The following is a 16,272-nucleotide window of genomic DNA, read 5'->3' as shown; positions in this document are numbered from 1 at the left end:
AGGTGAGATGTAGAGCACTGGTGACACTCTTTTATAGGTTCACAAAAAACGGGTTGGACACGATGATCTCGAAGGTCTCTTCCAACCTGGTCTATTCTATTCTCTATTCTATTTTGTTCTATTCTATTCTAAAATGGTTTGGGTTGAAAGAAACCTTGAAGATTGTCTGCCATGAGCAGGGACACCTCCCACCAGCCCAGGTTGCTCAAGGCTTCATCTAATCTGGCCTTGAACACCTGCAGGGAAAGGGCATCCACAGCCTCCCTGGGCAACCTGTTCCACTGTCTCCCCATCCTCACTGTCAAGAATTTCTTCCTAATCTCCAGCCTAAATCTGCCCTCCTCAACCTTTTGTGGAGTGGGTGGTGGAAACGAGGGGCTTCTATGGGTGTGTAGCACTTGGGTTGTGCTCTGTGGCAGGAGCCGCTGGGTTTGTAACCGAGCGTGGTTGCGTCATGCCATTCCTTTTCCAGACTCATGCTTGTTCTGGAAATAAAACCACTATCTAAGAAAACAGAAAAGTGCACCTGGAAACTTTTAGGCTAAGTCTCCGTGTTGAATCATGAACCCATTTTAAACATGTCAAGGAAGGCAGCTGTAATATATGACCTTTTTTCTGCCATATATTAGAGTGGTGACTCATAGGTGCGGTGTCGGGAGAGTGTAATGAAAAGCCTCCAACTTGACGTCTGTGCTGCTGATGCTTTCAGCTCTGACATGCTGTGGAGTTCAGGGTGTTTGGGCTGCGTTGTTCATGCTGTCAATATCACTTTGTCACCTGGCTGGCAGAGATCATTTTTTCCCAAGGTGAAGCATTTAAAGTGATTTTTGTCTCTGCGTCATCTCAGAAGCTTTCAGTGGCTTTTCCCCGAAGATCACACAGGTGTCAGTGGCTCCCATGTCATACAGAAGAGATGCAAGTCATAGGGGAGCTCGATGGTTTGCTAAAGACAACTGAGGAAGCTGAAACTGGAAGAGGGGGTGGTGTGTGCAGTGGAGTTTGGGGGTTCTGTAGTGTGAGCATTGCTGCTAGTACAGGAGAATCTGCAGTGTGCTCTTGGTGGTGTGTGGCACTAGTAAGCACAGGGGAAAGGAACGGAGCACCAAGCTTTAAATACCTCGTCTGCTCCAACCTTTCCAGGTGACAGTGGAGTTGCAGGGAGCTGGCCCAGCGCCCTGGCAAGCTGAATCTTCAAATGCCCAATGGAGGGGACTCCATTGTTTCCCTTGGGAGATGATTCCAAGGTCTGACTGTGCTTATGGGGAAACATTTTCTTCTGGAGTCCAGTGGGAATCTCCCCAGCAGTAACTTGTCCCCATCACCTCTTGTCTTTGCCATGGGACTCCTTGTCAAAGGGGAGTCTCCATCCTCCTGGTAGCTACACTTGATGTCCTGGTCCATGGCAATAAGGTCTCCCCTAAACCGCCTCTTCTCCAGGCTGAGCAACCTGAGCCCTCTCAGCCTCTCCTCACAGGGCAGGTAATCTCAGTAATCACAAGGTACTTTCAGAAGCAGAATTATCCTCTGTCTTATGTTTGGACAGTAATGCAGCTGCTGAGGTTATTTGCAAGTGCCCTTGTGCTATGTTGTCAACTTGAGCATGAACCTGGAGCAGTCAGCTGCAGCTCTGAGTCGCAGACAAAGCAGCACAGAGCAGCACAGACGATGGAGCAGCCACAAGGACTCAGTCTTCCAGCTCATTGCCTCAGTAGCAAAAGATCTCTCTATAAATGCCAAGCAAGAAGTATAAATCATCCTGGAGCTGCCATGCAGTGAGTGAAGGAGCAGAGAAATGAATGAATATTTGCAAAGCAGGCGTCAGCGTAACTAAAACAGGGCGCGGAACAAAGGGCCTGCGGCATGCCCTGTGCCGTCCCCAGCCGCACAAAGGGAAGCTGTGCAGAGGCACAGGCAGGGCCAGCTCTCTGCAGATAGTGGCAGTAATTTCATGGTTCAGAGCAGCAATTTCACATACTGTATGAAGCAAGAAGCAGTTGCTGTGCTAGCTTCGTGCCTTCGCCACATCCATGGGGTGGATCCCCTCTAACCAGTAACAAAAGCCTCCCAGTGCCTAGCGGCTGCTAATCAGAGCTGATACCAGCTCCCATGGCATCTCCCACCCTGCAGTGCTGACCTGGGAACTGCTGGGGCTTAATTCACCAGCACAGACATGCCCTGGGCTCAGAGCTGCTAAAATATGGAGTTGGGGGGGTGGGTGGAGAGTTGTTTCTACAGCCTTCTGCGTTCCCAGTTTCTGCCCTCACCCTGCATTTGAAACTCTGGAAGGCTTCTGAGAGAATGAGCCAAAGCAGGTGGGGAGAGACTGAGGGCAAGCCCTGCTGACAACACTGATCTCTCAGGGAGGTAAAGCTCAGCTCCTGTGTCCTGATCAGCACTGTCATTCCTGGAACTGCTCCCAGTGCCTCCCTTCATGACCATGACCTCTCTCAGCGGCTTTGTCCTGCGAGCCACAGCCTTGTTAAGCAATAGGCAGAGTGGAGGTAATGAAAGTGATTCCAGGGACTGGAGCCAGAACCTAAAACTTGCTTCTGCAAAACTAGCAATGAATGTGAACTTTACTGCATCTGTAACCAAAGGTAAATTAATCTCAAATTTGTTTTTTTTCTGGGTAAGTTCCATACATGCATCCCTCCTGCTTCAGGCCTTTGTATTAATGGAGTAAAGCCTGCTGTAGGAGGCAGGCAGTGGAGTGAGGGAGATCTTTGTAAGTCAGCAGATCTGTATCTCAAGGGCCTAAATACTTTGTCAATGGGATTTTTACCTTCTTTCTCTGAGGAAGAAAGGAGGGTTGGGGGCAAGATCAGTAAGATTTAACAAATCCTGGTCCACAGCCTGTTTCTTGGCTTTGCTTTGCTTCAGCTGGGATCTGTTAGGTGTTGTGATCTGTCTTCCTCCATATTAACCTCCTCCCACCTCAAGCAGGGTTGCTGCAGGGGGTGCGTGGGTACTTGCAAGCCATAGCTGTGTTACCAGATGAGGTCAGGTCCCTCCCAGCTGTGGCAAGGGCCAGGAGGCTTTCCCAGGCTGCTTCCTGTGCTCCTGCCTGGCTGCTGGGAAGAGGCTCTGCCCTGTGTTAGGTGCCTTATTTCTTCTCTCTGCCTCGGAGCTGACGTGTGTTGGAAGATCCCTTCTCCTGTGGTTGTTGGAAGGAAGGGAGCATTTTTCTTGCCTGAGGTCACCTCTCAGCATCCAAGTTGCTGTGGTCCAGGATGTCTGTGCAGTAGCTGCTGTCAGCCTGGGCAGGTCCTGCTGCGGAGGGCAGCTCTGATGCTTCACCGTTTAGCCAGCTTCTTAGCAGACTTTGTTTCTTTAAGTGGCAGTAGCAGTACCCTGTGCAGCCTGACCAGGCTGAGCTCACTGGCTCCAGGCACTGCAGCCCACCGGGCAAGACCTCTCCAGCCATTGACACCTGCAGGCATCTGCTGCAGCCCCTCTCATGCTCCTGTAGCTGGCTGCAGTTGGATTTCTTGAGCTGCGTTAAGGCTTCCCTCCTCCTTTGTTCTGCCCACTTGATGGCTCTGGGTTTTCATTTCCCTGCCCCTGTGCCTTGGCAAGGCCACAGGTGCGGAAAAGCTTGATGAGGATGTAGGCAAGGGTAGGCTTTTGCTGTCTGAGAGACGAGAAGGGGATTCTGCAGTAGCCCAGCATGACGTTCACCGCCCTTTCCCGGCACTACAGCACAAACAGAGCTGCAGAGGCAGGGAGGGAGTCATCTGTGCCATGTGTTAGTTGTTAATTTTAGCTTTACCATAACTCTTGATGACAGGGCTTGGTTGTTTCCTACTGCAGGCAGCATGTAGCAGTTATCCTGGAGATACGGTGTGGCTGTCAGACAGTAAAGCTCAGCTCATCCTCAAGCTGTGGCCTGCTGTCAAGGAGGGGATGGCCAGATCCTCCCTCTGACTCACACAGCTGCTGTGCACTGAACTTGAGGGACCAGATGGTACCATTTTTCTTGCATTTGTCTAAATCCTTGATTTCAGGTTAAGTGAGGATGGCATTAGGCACAGGCTGAGCTCTATGTGTGCCTGAGAACAAAGCCTGGCCCAAAGGTGGTTATCTGTCAGACTCAATGTGGCCCCAGGCAGCCTGCTGTAGTTGGAGGTGTCCCTGTTGCCTGCAAGGGGGTTGGACAAGATGACCTTGGAAGGTCCTTTCCAAACTAATGCAATCTGTGACTCTGTGTCTAGAGATGCTCTTCTGACTAACATGGCCCAGCTCAGTGCAGTGGATTGGTTACAGGTGTGAGGAGCACTGGCAGTGTGCTGCAGCTAACATCTAGCAGGGAGTCTCTGGGTGCTCCTTCTCCTTCTAGTGTTGTTTTTATTGGTGCTCTTTTGCCATGGTCCACGGAGTGTGTGTGTGTTCAGATTCTACTCACAGGAATGCTGTGCTGCTGTGCTCTCGCTCAGCCAACCTTTATGCAAACCTTGGGTGTATGCAACATCTTGAAGCACTTTTTAGTAGCTAAAGAGAGACCCCAGATCTGTAGCAGAGCTGATGACTTGGGTGGAAATGCAACAGCTACAGAATCACAGAATTGTTTGGATTGGAAAAGACCTCAAAGATCATCGAGTCCATCCATCAATCTAAGACCATCATGGCCACTGAACCAGGTGCCAGAGTGCCATGGCCACATATTCCTTGAACACCTCCAAGGATGGTGAGGAGCTGGAGGTACAGCTGCTTGGAACAGAGGTGTCAGGAAGGGCAAGGAGTTGCATGAAGGCTGAGATAATTGGTATGAAGTCATGTCAAGAGAAGTGGCAGAAAGGAGACACAGTGCTTTGTAGCAGAACATTCTTCATAGGTGCTTTAACAAGCTTGGGAGTTAAATCGGGGGGGTGGGGTGGGGGGGGAGGAAAAGGAGTGATGTAGCTGTTATGTCAAGGCTTTCAAAAGCTTTCAGTGTGCAGTCTGGGCTGTGATTGGGTGGAAACCCAGTTCTGCACAGCCATGTAATTGGTGGGAAAGGAGAGCTGAAATGCTGGGCAGTTATGAGCTCACAGCACAGCCCCACCACAGCTGCAGCTCTCGGGAGGTACACATGTGCTCATCATCTCTGTGCTCATTCCTTCCTGCAGTTAATGACTGGTCTCCTAGAGAAAACCAGCTAATAGGCAGCTGCTCCTAATGAATCACTTGCTGGAGAGGCTAGTGCAAGTTTAGCATCCACCATAAATCCTTCCTCTGCTTCTGATGGATCAGTGGAGCAAGGGCAAAGAAATGAGGCAGTAACTTCATTTGTCAAAGTGGTTCATGGCTGTAGGAGATTTGTGCATGAGAGCTCACAGACAGAAATGCCAGAGAGCTGCAGACCATGGATGTCTGCTCATATTTGGGTAGTATTCAGTGTAAATGGGAAAAGGTAGAGAAGTCTCAGCCTAACCTCACAGTCAGGCAATCAGTAGGTGCCAGGCCAAGGTCCATGGTTGGCACAAAGGGTGTGGGTAGCTGGGTAGCTCCAAAAGGACTTATTTTCCTGGCTCTGTGGCCATCTCATGCTAAGACCTGATCCTGAAGTAACAGATTGCTTGTTTCAGGTGTGAACCCTATGTTCTCTGCTGTGCATGCAACCTCTCTTGCCCAAGGGCCAGGAGGGACCAGTTACAGCAGATCTTGTGGAATGATGAGGCAGAGAGCAGGTCTGTGGGTGCTGGGAGCAGATCCTGTAGCTGCTTACGTCCCTTCTGATCACAGTGTCCACAGGAGTCAATAACCATCTTTCAGCAGCAGCTAACCATTAACTGGTGGCAAATAGCAGAGCTTTTCCATAACCTTTGGTTACAAATGAAGACACAGATGTAGCAGCCTTGGAGAAGCAACACATTTTCTGGAATTCCTTTCCCCTGTCAGAGCTCAGCTAGCCTAAGGACCAGAATTTTCTTAACTCTTTGTTTGCAATCAACTGCTGGCTCCAGCTAGTTTGCATCACAGCTGGGGATATTGGTGTCTGGTTATAGCAGCATAGTTTCTGCTTCACTGAAATCAGGTTTAGTATTTGACAATAGTCAGACAAGAGGAAATGGCCTCAAGTTGTGCCAAGGGAGGTTCAGGTTGGATATTAGGAAAAATTTCTTCCCAGAAAGGGTTGTCAGGCACTGGAGGAGGCTGCCCAGGCAGCTGGTGGCTCACTCTTCTGTTTCCCAAGGTGCCAGGTTATGTTTATAAGGTTACCTGCTGCTTTTGGTGGAGGTGATGAGCTGTGACTGACAGCCCTGTTTGCCCAGCACTGCAAGGCTTTCACTATGGACCAGTGCTCTTGCCACTACCATGCTGGAGAGGGGCAAAGAGAAGTCCTTTGGGTTTGGGCTGAATTGTTTTATTGGTGATTACTGACTGTAGTGTGGTGGAGCACTGAGTTGTGAAGGTCTTGCTAACTTACTCCTTGAGCAAGCTGAGTTACTCCCAGAGAGTCTATGGATTTTGTGTCCTCTCTTGCTGCACCTGCCTCCCCTGGGTCTGTCTTTAGCCAGCCTCAGTCTCCATGCACTGAAACAGCAGCAGAGGCTTCCCCTGCCCCTTTTGGGGGCCTTAGCTTCCATGCATTTGTTTCCCTCAGTCAGCATGCTGCTGTCTTGGGTACTTGAATCTGTTCAGAGCGAGGAGTTTCTTGATTTGGGAGCCAGTGGGGGTGTTGTGAGTGTTATCAGTCAACCACCTAGAGCTGGTCTGGGGAGCTGCAGAGGGTTCTAACTTCCATTCTTTTTCTGCTTTGTAGGTATTTGTATAAAATGTGGCAAAGGTGTGTATGGAGCGAGCCAGGCTTGCCAAGCAATGGGCAACCTCTACCATACCAACTGCTTCACCTGCTGCTCTTGTGGTAAGTCACATCTACCCTAGCCTCAGTAAGTGGCTTCCTTGTGTACTACTTACTCCTCTAGCAACCAGTGTGCAAAGGGAGACTCATTTTGCCCGCTTTCTGAGGCACACACAAGATCCAGCTTCAGAAGTTGCTTTTTATTTGCCAGCTGTCAGTATTCAATGGTGTTTTCCCAAGCAGCAGCCCAGAATAGTAGTTACTTGGTTGTTTTAAGGGCAGCACCTAAAAAATGGCTTCAATCCGTGCCCACTGCATGAGGTTCAGCAAGGCAAAGTGCATGGTACTGCACCTGGGTCAGGCCAACCCCAGGCACAAATTCAGGCTGGATGCAGAGTGGGTTGAGAGTGGTTGTTGGTTGATGAGAAGCTCTCCATGAGCATCAAAAGCAGTGTGACCAGCAGGAAGAGGGAAGGGGTTTTGCTCCTCTGGTCTGTTCTGCTCTGGTGGGACCTCAGCTGGAGCATTGTGTCCTGTTCTGGTGCCTGCAGCATAAGAAGGATCTGGAGCTGCTGGAGTGGGTCCAGAGAAGCCCACAAAGATGATCAGAGGGCTGGAGAACCTCTGCTGCAGAGACTGGCTGGGAGAGTTGGGGCTGTTCAGCCTGGAGAAGAGAAGGCTCCAAGGAGACCTTAGAGCAGCCTTCTGGCACCCAAAGGGGACCTTGAAGAAAGCTGGGAAGGGACTTTTTACAGGGACCTGCAGTGAGAGGACATGGGTAAATGGATTGAAGATTGAGGAGGGGTGACTGAGACTGGAGATTAGGAAGCAATTCTCGACACTGAGCGTGGGGAGACACTGGAACAGGTTGCCCAGGGAGGTCATGGATGTCCCCTCCCTGGAGGTGTTCAAGGCCAGGTTGGATGAAGCCTTGAGCAACCTGGGCTGGTGGGAGGTGTCCCTGCCCACAGCAGGGGGTTGGAACTGGATGATCTTCAAGATCTCTTCCAACCCAAACCATTCTATGACTCTATGAATTCTGTGATTTCTTTTCTTGCTGTCCCCATACATTTCTTTAGGTTCTTAAGATATTAAAACGAATCCCTAAGATACCAAAACATGAACTGGGTGTTGCAGCTCTTGTTGTGATACTTTTGCATGGTGAAAGATTCACTCTGAGCAGAGCATGTCAGGTGTCAGTTGTTTATAAAAAGGATTAATTAAGGATTAGATGAAGAGTAAAAGGTTGTTGGCACAGAACCAAATAAGATGATAATGAAAAGATGATTATAAAGTTCACCTGTGAAAGAAGTGGCTCTTCTCCTGTGATCTGTACAGGTCAGTACTGCTTTAGAGAAACCTGCAACCTGAATGTGGAGTTTCATGACCTTTATAGATCACTCTGCACTCTTAGCAGATTGCAGAGCAAACTCAGCCCTTCAGGGATCACTCTTGGCTTTGCTCAGGTCTGACAGTGCATAAGTAGCTGTTCTGTTGTCTCTGGAAGTGAGCAGCATCTTGCTTAGCAGAGCATTATAAAATCTGAACTTGGATGATGTCTCTCCACCCCCTGCCAATGCTAGCCTCACCTAATTGCAGGGCTGAATCCCAGCTCGTTTGCTGGGCTGGACCTGGAGGGGTTTAAGCAGTCGGGCTGCACACTGGGGGTCTGCACACAGCTCCCTCTGCTCCTCAGGAGAACATCTAAGGGCCAGACAATGTATTTTAACAGCAAAATACAAGCCCAGCTTAATTATTCAGAAGGCCAGCCAGCTTTCCTGAGCGCTGTGGTGAGGTGTGTGTGGCCAGTGTAGCTCTGCCACAGGGCAGCTCCAGACGTGCCCGCTGCAGCGTGGCACTGCCCCAGCCCACAGTGCCAGAGGAATGCTGTGTGATTCACACAGCTTGCCCTCAGTCACACACATGCATGAGGAGACACTGCCCCAAGCTGGCTCCTCAGCTTCTGCTCTCGGGCTGCAGGGCCCAGCTAGCACCTGCTAGCATGTTTCACAAGGAAGAAGGGCTTGGGTTTCCCTATCTGCAACTTCTGATGCTATCCCATCAAAGGGGGAAGGTGTGGGGATGTACTGATGTTGGGCACCAAAAAGGTGGATGTGCTGCTGATGTGGCAGTGGTGCTGGAGTGCAGGTGAAACACTTGGTCAAAGCTTAGGTTCAGCTGTATGCCACTGTGAGTCTAAAGCAGAGCTCTTCTTCTGAACTGGGCTCCAAAACAGCATAAAAATGAGCATAGCTGGGGGAGTTACTTGAAGTCTTTGGTATCTCACTTGATTTGAGGCTGTGCCATCCTTGGGAGGATCAGAATGATTCAGGACAGTGCTGGTAGATCCAGACCTTGGGGATGAGCTGTGCAGGTCACACCTTTGGGAACAGGCTGCTGAAAAGGTGTTACAGGGCCCCTTGTATAAGCAATGAAGTGGAAACTTCTAGCAGTGCAGCAGTTCCTGAACAGGGATTTACTCTTACCCTCAGTGTCACATTGGTGGGACCTAGGTGAAAATTCCACGCTCTAGTTTGGGTGCCCACCTTTAGAGAGAGGAGGAGAAACTGGAGAGGGTCTGGAAAGAGCTACATAGATGGTTAATGGCTGGAGAAAAGCTGATTGTGAGAGCCCAGTTTGGTTTAGGTATCAGAAATGATGGGAGGGACACATGGCTGGAGCTTGTAAATAGTTTTGCCATCAAGCATGGTTAGAAAGCAATCTCGTGTGCACTGGAGACAAACACAAGGGAGAGCTTCTCTGGAGGCTGCCCTGGCTCAATTCAAATAGGAAATCAAAGACAGTTCTTGTACAATGAGGATGATTAACTGCTGGGACAAAATAGCAAGAGAAGTGGCATATTCTCTGCTCTTTGTTTTCAAATTAAGACCAAATGTCCCTCTGGAAAGTGTTTAAAGCTGAGGCAAGCTTTTAGATTCAATGCATAGGTAGCTGGGTGGTCATGAATACCCTTTGTTAGGCAAGAGGCCACAGCACACAGGCTAATGCTCCTTCAGTCTTTGCCAGGGGAGCAGAGGAGAGCCTCAGTGCTCTCTACCTAAACCAGCTCCTGTGCACTAGCTTCTATGTATGCTTTGAAATCTGAGATAGAGTAAGCTTGCCTTTCTTCTTTCCTCTTTTTTTCCCCCCCCCAGAAAATGATCCAAACTCTCCTCCAGCAGTTGCCATCCTTACTTTCAGTGTAACAGATCTGAAAAGCAAAAGGCAGGAACTGAAGAAGATAAAGATTTATGCCTGAAGACAGCTGATTTGGGGGGGCGGAGGGGGGGGCAATATTTAACCAGCTACAATGAAATAAAAAGTAAACAAACAAACAAAAAGTAATTTCAAACCCTTGGGAAAAGTTGTGGTTTGGAGCCCACTCAGGCTGCAATGTGATAATGAGTGATGGAGCCTCCCAGGGCCTTGTTTCTGCACTCATCATTTGCAGCTCAGCAAAGACAAGTGCAGCTCTGCAGGGAAGTGGGAAAAGACCCCGGTCAGAGTCCCTTTCTAGGCAATTCTTTGGGTTTAGCTTGGGTTTCAGTGCCAAGTGCCATGTGTCAGGGTGACAAGGGTAGTGTGTGGCAGAACTGCACCTTGCAGGGCTCCCTCCTTTCTGACTCCCACCATTGTAGATCACCCTTGCTGCAGGGTTTCTGTTGCTTGTGACTGAGAGAGAAACCAAAACCACACTCTCAGATGCTGTGGCACCTCTGTGAGGATTCCAGCCTTGCTAGTGTAGGGGTGTGAGGATGCCAGGGTGGATTCTCAGGGGTCTGCTGCAGTTGGGGTGGTTATGTCTTCAGAACATGAATGCAGAAGGATGAAAATGTTATAGAGAGAAATAAACAGGAGACTTCTGTCCCCTTTAGTAAAGTGCTTAGGTAGTCAGTTTCTTCATTGTCTTGCTGTTCTGACAGCTTTGGGATAAAACTCAGTACTGAATTGATCCAGAGGTGAATAAGATCTTCTCAAAATAAAGGAAATCTTGGCAGTGAGCTGAGGTCAGAGGAAGAATGGAAAGGAAAAGCAAACTAGCTGGCAGGAACATTTTATGTGCTGCCTTTCTGCCTCTGGTGTGTTCTGTGGCCTTTGGATAGCTGAGCCCTGCTCTCATAGCTGAGCAAGTTCAGCATCTCGGACTCTGTGAGTTGATTTTTGTTATGTCTGTGTGTAAACCCCTCCTGCAAAAAGCCATGCTCCTCAGATCGCTTTTTTCAGAGGTCAGGTTCGGGTAGTGTGAAAGCCAAAGTGATCTGATTTCCCTGGGATCAAGTGGTTCAATGTAGATCTCTATCCACAATCTCTTAGAGAAAACAACTGTAGCTTGTTCGGATGGCTTCTAAATGTAGATTCAAATCCTCTCCCAGCCCTAGCACCAGTGGAATCTCTTCCAGGCCTTGATTCAGCAAAAGCCTCAGACCTGCTAAAGTCTGTTCCATTACTCAGATGGAAGCATGCTTTGCTGAATCCTAACTGCCAGAGATGAATTCAGGCAGCAGCACATGCTGGCCCTTCTGCTAAGTGTAAAATTTTAGTTTTGGCAGCAGTTCAGCTACAGATCTTGCTTATGGAAGACAAGAGCTGACAAATGTCTGCCTGAAAAGCTCCTCTGATTCCTCTTGGTAGTATTTCAGAGTGTGGCAGGATTTCTTGGAGAATAATTGCAGTGATGGCAATTTGTGTGCTCTGAGTGCAGGTGATCAGTTGCAGGAATTAATGGACTCTATTTGATACTCACTACAGAAGATAGCTTATCAGGTGCCTCCAGTTGCAGATCATAATGCCTGTCTACAGCATCTTTTTCAGGCTGGAAATTTTAATCCAGTGGCAGCTATTGCAGGAACTGCAGTTAGATAAATCATTGGTTTGTTATTTGTTGCTCTGGGACTGTAGGAGATGGGCAGGGCATGAGCTTTGCAGAGCTAAAGGTTTGAAGTCTCTGTGCTCCCAAAGCTGAGAGGTATTTCACCATAAAACCCAGGAACACATTCTGCTCTCTTACGTGAAGGCAAATGTTCGAGCAGGCCATTCATCTTTACTTTGCACTTTTGCCACTGGTTTTGAGGCACAGGAAATCACCACAAGATGAATCAGGAGCCCAGAGCAAACTGTATAATCCCAGAGGTATGCAGCTGTTGGTGTTGGGTTTTTTTACCTGGGTAGCTATTGATCAGACTGGAGCAGTCATGGGGGTCTCACACAGCAGTTTAAGGGACAACTTCTGAAGGTATCACAGTTCAGTTGCTTACTGGCACTGCTGCTGCTGCCTTGGTGCCAGCCTTTGTCCAGACTTCACCAGCCCATTGCTGCAAGCCTCTGAGAGGAGGATCACAGCCAAGACTGACTGCACTGCCATCTTCCAAGGCCCATGGGGGACAGCTGCAGCAGTGGGCGCTGTTACCCTGAAGGTACAAAGAGCAGTTTTGAATTAGCCTGGGCCCTCCAGCTGCTGTGGAAGGGATGAACTGATGCCATGGTTGTGGGCACAAGCTGCCTTTACCCTCCTCTTAAGCCTCACAGACAATAGCTCCCTTCTGACTGAAGCCACTGGGTGCTGCTCCATGTAGATGTCTATTAATAGGAGGTTGTTCATGTCCCAGCTTGTTGCTCTTGTGACACTGGGAATGGTCTTCTGCGTATTTGCTGCCCTGGATTGAACCTTTGTTTACTCTTGGTGGTAGTAAGGCACAGAACATCTTAGGGGAGCTGTGTCCCTTCGGTGTATTTTTATCAGCAGTTGGTGAGTTTTTTAACTTACCCAAATTCCCAAAGGAAGGTTCATTTTCAATTCATGTTTGTTCTGTCCCCACAGCATATTTCTAAGTCTGGCAGGAGTCACTGCATCCAAACTGTGTCACTTTTACAGCCCTAAATGAAATTCTCTGTGAATTTTCGCATCGCATAAAACAAGACTGAGTGTTAAATCTATGAGCTCTGCTCTGCGTGTCCAGCAGCGTTCCAGCTGGTAGGCACAGTGGTACAAATGTGTGTCTCAGTGGCTTTTAACTCTTTAGTACCTCGTGGATGACTCTTAGATGACTCAGTTGCAGGTTCAGTGTCTGTTCATCTGATTGCCACTGCTTCATGCAGCCATGAGGAGCACCAAGGAAACACAGTAAGAACACACCACAGTAAGAACACGTGTCAGGTTGGAGGGGGGACCCCAAGGATCATCTGCTCCAACCTTTCTAGCTGCTGGTCTAGTTGAAATGAGCTGGCCCAGTCCCCTGGCAAGCTGAATCTTCAAACTGTCCCATGGAGGACAATCCACAGCTTCCCTGGGAGATGATTCCCATGTCTGACTGTGCTCATGGGGAAACATTTTCTTCTGGAGTCCAGTGGGAATCTCCCCAGCAGTAGCTTGACCCTATGACCTCTTGTCTGTGCCATGAGACTCTTTGTAAAAAGGGAGTCTCCATCTTCTTGGTAGCCACCCTCTATGTTCTGGTCCATAGCAATAAGGTCTCCCCCTAAGCCTTCTCTTCTACAGACTGAACCCCAGCTCCCTCAGCCTTTCCTCACATGGCAGGGGTGTATCATATAGTCCTCTGATCATTCTTGTGGCCCTTGTTGGAGACTTCACAGCACTTCAGGGAGAGGAGCTAATGAGTACTGCTGTGAGGGGCGCATTGGTGTGCAGTGGAAGTCTGCTGGGCAGCTGATGTCCTTGCACGCTGTGCTCTGCTGCTTTCTAACCACATACTGGCAGGCAGGAGCAGACTGGAATTTTGGGATTTGGGGTCTGTAATCCTGCCAGAGCCATTGGCTAATACCTGGTGCTCAGGGGGAAGACAAGCTGGCTGGTGATTCAGTGCCGTGCATGTGGGAACATTCCTCCTCGACCCCTGTGGCCTGGAGCGGTAGAGCTGGGTGCCCTCAGCTTGCATGACCGCAGTCCTTGCTCATCCCCAGCTCAGACCCCACGCTGGGGCTGCATTTGTGGCCACCTGAGCCTTTGGTGCTTCCCAACCAGAAGTGGAGCTGATGCACTGCTTGTGGGGCAGTCATTGTGAGGTGTGAGTCACAGGAAGAGCCAGGAGTTGGGTTAGCAAGGAGCTAAAGAAGGGGTCTGCTGTCTGTGCTGCTGGGACTGCCACAGGTTGTGCAGGCTTGTGGTGCTGCTGAGGAGAGCAGAGCTCTGCCTGAGTCCTTCTGCTTCTCTGGGAGAAGCCTCAGCCTGTGCTTCGCCCCATGCTTTGCTCCATGCTTTCCATTTTAGCACCTAGCAAGACAGATGTGTCAAAGCTATTTCAGGTATGTCTGCAACTGCAGCCCCAGACAAACCCATTAGTGCAGAACTCTTGGGAAGGGAGGTGCTGTCTTGGAGAGGCACTTGGAGGGCAGAGATGACAGCTGGCCTCAGACGGTTCGGCTTCACTTTGCTCAAGGCTCTGAACCATGAATGAGTCTCAGCACAGGAATGTAATCTTGTCTGCTGGTAACTGAGAGTCAAACTTGGATGCCAGCCCGTGGGGGAACCCAAGTACCTTCAGGTACCAATTGGCAGAAGAATGTTTCCTTTATCTTGATGCATGGCCAGTCTGATAACATCCAGGCTTTAGAAAAAACCAAAAAAGGATGGGATGGGAAAAGGCTAATCAGAAATGTTTGAGGTGGGACTGACACAGGAAACTCTTCTTTCTTCAGAATGCATTTAGTTGGGGTTGATATTTTGGGAGGTATTTAGTGGTGTTGTAGTTTGAGCTGGGTGCCCCCCTGGTGCATTCACTTCCTGTGTCCAGAAGTCCAGCCCAGAGGGATGGACACAGGAAATTGTGTATTTCCTACCATAATTCTTTGCACCACTATAAGATCCAGTGCGGAGTCTGGCACTCTCTCTTTCCTTCCCTCTCCGAGACTTGGTAACTGGGGGAGAGATCTCCCGGCCATGGGCCTGATTGGGCCCAAGGCCACAGGGGGATGGGCAGTCTCAGGCCTGGCCAGCTGAGACTAGCCCAGCAGAGGGAGGGGGAAGAAGGAGCCCTGGGGGTTTTGCATGCACCCTCAGGTGGGGATGGGATCTTTCTTTGTCACTGCGCTTTGGGTTCTCTGTAACATTCACTGCTTTCTATTTAAACTTTCATCACTTTTGCAATCCGTTTGCCTGAGTCGTTATTTCTGCCTGTGGTGGGGAGGGGACCTGCCCCAACCCATTACAAGTGGTTTCTCTTCATTGCTCTGCTCGTCCAGCAGGGCACTGCTCAGTGTGCTTGCTTCAGATAAATAGCCCAGCCCATGGACAATGCTCCCAGGTGTTAGGTCATGAGAGGCTTTGAGTTCTGTGACTAATGACTTGAGTTCAACTCTAGGAGTGAACAGGGTTGGGTTTTTAAGGGTGGCTCATCTGTCTGACCCAGTCCTGGGCCTTGTTTCCATGGGCACCTCTCATGGGGTCATCTCTTGAAGATACATGTGCTTGAAGCTGAGCTGTTGTGCTCTTAGTGCAGAGTACCACTCTTGTCTGAGGACTGCTTCAGCAGCTCCTGTTGGTAGGCCTGGAGGCTGACTGCCAGACAAGGGAGGGGTTGATAGGTAGCTAACAGAGAAATGGAAAACATTTCCTTTCCCTAATTCTGATTATCAGAGGGCATGCAATCATCAGTTGGCTGGTGGTTTGTTTCTGTCTCCTTGTTTCCCTGGAAGGTATTCATTGCATTCTTCTATCAATTATTTCAGCTTTTGCTTACTTTAATTGGGGGAGATTGCCTGGTAACTAATGATGGAAAGAAACTCCTCTGTGTTGATTGACTGCCCTGAGATGTATTCCTCCCACAGTATTTGTGTATTCATAATGTGGAACCAATCACTGCCAGCACCTGCAATCCTTTCAGGGGTTGGAAACAACATAAAGAACACCAACAAGAAAAATATACCCTAATTAACAAGGTTTCTGCCTCTGCTTTTTATTTCTCTGTAAAAAAAAAACACACAAAGAACTTAATCACTTCCCTGCATAGCTGTGTGTGTTTGGAATGCCACCTATTGTTTAGTGTAACAAGATTTGCTAACATTCCCCTGCTTCCTTATCAGCATCTGCTATCTGCAGCTCTCTATTGTCTTAGTCTGAAGCCCACATCTCAGGGGTCTGCTCTTCTTCCCCCCCCACCCCCCCACACCCCTTCCTTGCTTTCCACTCTGCCTATTTAAAATGTTTTCTTGGAACATCTCAGCTTCTCCAAAAGAAAAGCTTCCCTTGGGCTGCTGTTGAGTTCATCTCTCAAAAGGGAAGAATTCCAGATAATCCAGAGAGGAGTGCAGGCAAGTCACTGACATGATCAACAGATGTTTCTATTTCCTGTTGCCAGGTTCTGTAATTTTGTAAGTATTACCTTAAAGAAAAAAAGGAAGAAGGAGAGAATGAAGAAAGTGAAGGAAATGAATGAAAGGAGATGCAGGTAGCTGGCTCCCTGGGATTTTAATGACTGACTCTCTGCTGTATGTTATCCCTATGCATTTTGTAAAGTGCCCAGCCAAAGCTTTAGTGA

At 49.1% G+C, this 16,272-nt stretch overlaps 1 protein-coding gene across 2 annotated transcripts in view; it reads left to right on the top strand.

Moving 5' to 3' along the window:
• The window catches only part of WTIP (WT1 interacting protein), a 73,765-nt gene that overhangs the window by 19,072 nt on the left and 38,421 nt on the right, over window positions 1-16,272 (top strand). For both annotated transcript variants that reach the window (XM_009902749.2, XM_054170120.1), the window contains exon 2: window positions 6,743-6,844. In XM_009902749.2, the coding sequence (XP_009901051.2) occupies window positions 6,743-6,844 (102 nt within the window). The remainder of the gene's footprint in view (window positions 1-6,742; window positions 6,845-16,272) is intronic.

The sequence above is a fragment of the Dryobates pubescens genome, chromosome 19 (genome assembly GCF_014839835.1).
Source record: "Dryobates pubescens isolate bDryPub1 chromosome 19, bDryPub1.pri, whole genome shotgun sequence".
Taxonomy (NCBI): domain Eukaryota; kingdom Metazoa; phylum Chordata; class Aves; order Piciformes; family Picidae; genus Dryobates; species Dryobates pubescens.
This window is presented reverse-complemented; position numbering and strand designations above follow the sequence as displayed.